The sequence below is a fragment of the Empidonax traillii genome, unplaced genomic scaffold, assembly GCF_003031625.1.
Source record: "Empidonax traillii isolate 1590-97213 ecotype Southwest subspecies unplaced genomic scaffold, ASM303162v1 scaffold121:size1714817, whole genome shotgun sequence".
Lineage (NCBI taxonomy): Eukaryota > Metazoa > Chordata > Aves > Passeriformes > Tyrannidae > Empidonax > Empidonax traillii.
The window spans coordinates 1,020,600-1,026,444 of record NW_020955314.1 but is presented as its reverse complement, the minus strand read 5'-3'; the positions used below and the strand labels follow the sequence as shown (position 1 = coordinate 1,026,444).

The 5,845-nt window shown below is 39.9% G+C and overlaps 1 protein-coding gene across 20 annotated transcripts in view; it reads right to left on the bottom strand.

Moving 5' to 3' along the window:
* Window positions 1-5,845, bottom strand: part of BBX (BBX, HMG-box containing) — a 140,935-nt gene that overhangs the window by 17,527 nt on the left and 117,563 nt on the right. For 19 of the 20 annotated variants that reach the window (XM_027883224.1, XM_027883225.1, XM_027883219.1 and 16 more), the window contains one exon: window positions 3,523-3,671. In XM_027883224.1, coding sequence (XP_027739025.1) covers window positions 3,523-3,671 — 149 coding nt within the window. The remainder of the gene's footprint in view (window positions 1-3,522; window positions 3,672-5,845) is intronic. The other variant, XM_027883207.1, reaches the window with a different exon arrangement.

Sequence of the window (5,845 nt, the reverse complement as noted above, 5' to 3'; positions counted from 1 at the left end):
TTAGTGAGTCACTGCAGACAGCTGACTTCTGTGTGGTGGGATGTTTTGGCACATATGCCATTGGAAAGAAGGAAAAAAAAAAGAAAACAGTCACAGCTCCAGCAAATGTCGGAGCAGGCCATCTGCACACATTCAGTATAGCTGAATCTTTCTGAGCCATTTGGTGACATTATTATTGTATATGCACATTCCCAGTTCAAAATGCTTGAGGTGGATTTTGTCGAAACCTTTTGGCTTGTTCAGTTCTGCTCCCACTGAAGAAAGACCCCCACTGATTTCAGTGGGAACAGAATTTGGACAATTTGGAAAGCTCTAGGGAAAAAATTGCTTCTCAAATTTTCCCTTATTACTGTGAATCTGAAACAGCTTTCACATTACAGGGCTCTTCAGGTGTTTTTGTACTAAAGAACTGGCTGAAGTGAGGACCGAACACGACAAGCACAGCAGAAGTAGTTGGCGGGCACTGACCCACTGATTTTCCACTCAGGAGCAGGAAAACATCCTGATAATCCTGGCTGTGTTGTCAGGTAGCAGATCAGGCCTGTTGTAGGTATAGGTTAATGGCATTTGACAGAAAATCAATCTAGTACCCTTTACTCCAAAATAAAACTTATTAAAGCATACAGCTACAGTTGGGATGAGGTGCTGGGAAACACCCCAAACCCAACAAACAAAAAACATTTCTCCGTTTTTATTCACCTAACATTCTGGGGAAGGTTTAGTGTGCAGCACTTCAACATATTTTCTACATTTTAAATTTAGTAGATAGACACTGATCTGTAATTAAACTGCAAAATTTAAGTACTTATCTGTGAACTGAGTGAGAATGCTTGGGAAGTTTATAATCTTGCACATGCTCATTCAGAAAAAGCAGGGAATGACTTCAAAGAGTGTTTACTAAACCAACACCTACTGATTATTATCTGTTGTTTGGAAATATCCAGAGGCCTCAACAACTTGTAGGCACTATTTGTGCTGGACATCTCTTCCAATTACCTTATAGACAGAGAAATCCAAGGAAAAGCTGAGCAGTAGAAACAACTCCACATAACACAGTAATGCAGAGCACAGCAGAGCAAAGTTAAGGTCTCCCACATCCCAACACAGTCACACTACACCCATAAAACTATATTGACCCTTCATGGTTCATGCTTATCACACTGCAAGAATTAGATGTTAATTTTGCTTAATTCTAATGGTGTAAAAAAACAAGACAATTCAAAAAACCCTGAACCATTCCAAACCAGGCTCTGTTATTTTGCACAATTTATCAGTTTCATTTCCTGCAATACCTGCAGGAGCTTGGTATGCAGACTTTTATGTGCTACACTTTTGGAGGTCAGTATTCCCTAAGTCTTTGGACTCATCACATTTTGCAGGCAAGCCAACAGCACAACAAGGCTGAATAGCCTGTCAGTACATCACAAATTAAATTGAGGATTCAGCTTAATAAATGTTTGGCTCAGCTGGAACAGTTTCCTTACTAAGCTAGTAAGCTTGCTTGTATGCACTATGGGCCAGGTTATTTCAAATCCACAACCTGCATCCTAATTTTACACATCCTAACAAAATAAAAACATTTAAATCAACCTACTGTCATGAAATATTTACTTTTTATCAATCTTTCTTTTCCAAAATAAAAGCAGTTTGTTAGAAAGTTTTTCAACTACCTCTTGAAAGCTGAACTTTGCTCTCCAGGGAGTTGGAATGAGTGACACAAGCTGTCAGCTTGCCCAGCTAATGTGAGTGAATTCAACACTCATTGAAATCAGGAGCAGATATCACCAGCTCCCTTCCGGATTTAGTTCAGGGCTGCAGTTAGATGTTCACTACAGAAAGAGCAGTGTCACTATCAGATATTCCTGCCCTGGGGCTGCTTGTTGCAACCCCACAGCTCAGTTGGTGGAAAAGTTCATGTGACTGTTTACCATCTGCTTCAGTGCAAAGTCAGCTGGCTTAATTCAAAGAGCCCTTATTGTCAGCCAGAGGCAAATGCTCCATGGTCGTCTCCGCAGGGCTGTGCCAAAACTACTCATATCAGGCTTGCAACCTGCCTGCAGTTATGTTTCTGACCTTCCCTTGAGACATGGCTGTATATATTCCAAAGCTTTTTAAGTGATGCTAACAAAGATAAAAATTAAATTCTTATGCCTGAGCCCAACCAAAAGCAGAATGCAGTTTTGGGCTACCTGACTTGAGGCAGCTGCCATTTCCAAGTAACACAGTGCCTGCGGAGTTTTTAAACATACAGACACCTGAACAGGTAAATACTGCAGTGAGAAATCCAATGAGCTGCTGTTACAACTTCAACTGCCAGATCATGCTTCCATGAGATCTTGTTCCCAGCAGATGTTGCTTAATTAACCAGTGTGTTATCATAGTGTAAAGCAATTCATTCATGCTCATTTAAAAAGTTCTGTCAAACACACACCATAAACAGAGAATTAAAGGCAGTTGAAGTCAGAATGGTATTAGCACAAGTCTAATTTTGCAAAGTGGCCGTTCCACATCTAATTACATAAATACAAAAATCAATACCAAAACTGGCATGCACTAGAGAAGAACAGCTGCTCAATCCTGCACACTGTAATGTGATTATTTGTGCAGCATTCAAAAGGCATCCATCTAATCCAGGGTCACCTGTCTAAAGCAGCCGTATTAGATCTGAAAACCTGTCAGTCAGTGGAACTACCATAGTAGCTGAAAAGGAAACAAGCATCACATTGTGAACTGCGCCTAATGAGGATCCTTTTGAGCATCCCTTTGTCTTGTGGAATTACTGGTACACCATTCCTTCATTTTGTGATGTTTGTACGCTGTATGTGTGCACCAGTATTGCTCATGCAGTCTAAAAGTAGTTTTTTCTACCACACTGTCACTTCTCTACCATCTCTCTGCCACAGGTTGTCTGTATATGAAACAACCAAATGGGTCAGGAGTTTCTCCCTCCGTGAGCCTCAATACAGAGGAGCCTCAAGTGGAGCTGGGTATGGAATCGGTTTTTCTGTCCTCTAACCTTTTTTATCACGTCAGGGCATTGTGCTCCAAACTTATGACAGAGTTAAAATATTAATAGAAAAAAATTCCAAATGTTTCATTGAGACATCTCTTGTATCTTATGTTTTAATTTACAGAGTCTAAAATTACAGTGAAATGCAAACTGGTATAAAACTACATTTTGAAAACTGTCAAAATATAACCTTTGATCATCTCCCTTTTTTTCTCAATCTTCTCTTGGGAAAACTTGTCAAATTCACTTACCTCACAAATATTCATGTTTTTGATAAACTTTCTTGCTGTGAGGAATACATTTCATGTACAAACTCTACTCTTCATGAAAATCAGGAGTCAACAGTACAGTCTGAAAACTAACCCAGGTGAGAATCAACTAACTTCAGTGCTAAGAAACTTTTTCTTTGACTTCACACTTTTCACATGTAATAGTGAAGTAAGAATGCATAAATTCCTGAGCTTGTCATAGCATTGTTGTTGCTTAAGAATGTACTGCACATGGCAATTTACCTTTGTTGGATTTTGGTAGTTCACATGAGCCGCTTCCAACCTTTCGCTTTTTCCTCGGAACAGCTGAGTTTCTCCTGTCAAAGGTAATAGGACTGTATTGAGGGAGGCTGTTGAATTTCTTTGCAAATTCTTCTTCCAATTTTGCTAAGCTAAATGGGAAACAAAACCAATCAAATTAAATGTAACTCTGTTTCTGGAGGAAAAAATATAGTGTTTAAAAGCATGTGTGAGTATAAACACACCTGTCTACACAGACAGAGGTGGAAAACAGATAAGCACACAGACACTGTAAACATCAAACTAGTATATATTAACCCAGCTTTGGAATGAGAATGTACACTCCAGCTTCTGCATTTGTAGCTCAGCACAAATTGATTACCTTAGCTGCATATTTTAAAATTAGAAAAAAAATAATCAATGTCATACTGGTGACATTTAGCTCTGTTTGCTGCACAGATTTGTACAAGAGATTTGTCTGTTCTGTGAGGAGAATGAACAAAGACAGTAAAACCAATAAATAAACCAATAAAATAACTTGATATTAATATTCTTACACTAGAATGAAAACATTTCAAACTGGAAGAAAAATGTCAAACTGATCAGTCTCCTGTGAATACTCTGAAACACGATGCTTTGGGGTGGGAATTAGTTTTGTATTTATTCTGGGTGATTAATATTTTCTCCCCTCATATTGTATTTGCTGTGAGACAAAAAACGCAACCAGCTCATGCTTCCATGAAACCCAACATGCCTCATACTTCAGCCCATCTTGAGTGACTGTCACTAGACTGCCTGCAACTCAAGAAATCCACAGACATGGTATTACTGTTTACAATAACCAGACTAAAACAAAGCACTCGAGCAGAATGACTATGCTGGCTTGCATAAGCACTCTGTTCCAGCAAATTTTTGCAGCCAGGCAGGAGTATGAATTGTGCTTTATTAAAGGGTGGTGTGCACATGTAGGCAGGCTATAAATAGCACTGCCAATGACAGGAGAATGACATTTTCTGATTGTTTTTAATTCTCTTTGCTATGAAAAACCTCAATTTGAAAAAAATTTGAATGACTGTTGGAGGGATGGCCTTTACACACTTGAAGTGTCACAAGAAACACGGTGCTTCTTGCTGCTCTCTGAAGCAGCACTTCAAACAAATTGCATTCTGAAAGCTTTGGTACACAGAATGATACTTCATTGTATCTCTGTAATCATTACTTCTTTCAGCAAACAAACTTCCATCTTAAAATACAGCCTTGGCTATTGGCAGACTCTGTGCACAGCGAGGTTTTTGTTTGTGCGTGTACATGCATATTTTGGTTTGGTTTTAAATCACAAAGGTATCTGACATTAGTGGTGCTTGCTACTGCTATCTTTCTCTTCCACGTGGATTTTCCCTGACAACCTCAAAACCAGCTGATTTTCTGCTCTGACAGCTCATGTGGCTCCATCCTCTGCCTCAGCTCCTCTCCCACTGTTGGTTCCCACCTGCCTCAGCTCCTGCCCCAAGGGCACGTGAGGGGCTGCACCTCTAATTGGGAAGGCCCAACCTCATCTGACAGCAGATGAGTTGTCATCCTGGCTTGTAATTCGTAGCTTGTGCGACATGGAGGCAGTGGGGAGCGCTGCTATCGCTATGTCAGCGATTAATTATTTAAAAAACCCAAAAATCATTCACATTGTCATGAATTTTCAGAGCATCTCACGAGCCTGGTTAGACACGTAGCTGAGCTGAGGTCTTCACGCCGTACAGCCTAATCCTGCCAGGAGATACGTGCAGGTACAGCACTGCTTGGCAAAGGAGTGGGCTGCACATGGAGGAAGCACACCTGACCCGGACCATCAGGGAAATGCAGGCAACTGCTGATGGAGAAGGTGAGAGGACGTGGGGAGAATGACATAGTTCCAAAGGGCTTAGGACCCTGTCACATACACACAAAAAATGAGGCTGAAATGTGATGCTGAAGGGAGCAGAAAGAGTTAAGTGGAGCAGGTAGAGGTAAAACCAGCTCTTCAAGTAGCCAGAAGATCAGGTAATGGAATGAAAGGGATAATGGATACCTTCTCCAGCACTTATGCTTTACAAATGCCCCATTCTGCTTTTACAGAGTTCACTAAATAATATTCATTATGTATTCATGCAACTGAATAAAGATGAGAGATTGGCAAATATGTATTTCCCCATCCAGCCAGCTAATGAGGGTAGAACAGTGCTTGTTGAATGAATTAATTATTTAGACAATTTTCCTAGCTACTTTGAATAATTCATTTACAACTACTTTTTTTTTGGTTTTTTTTTTTTTTTTTTTTTTTTTTTTTTTTTTT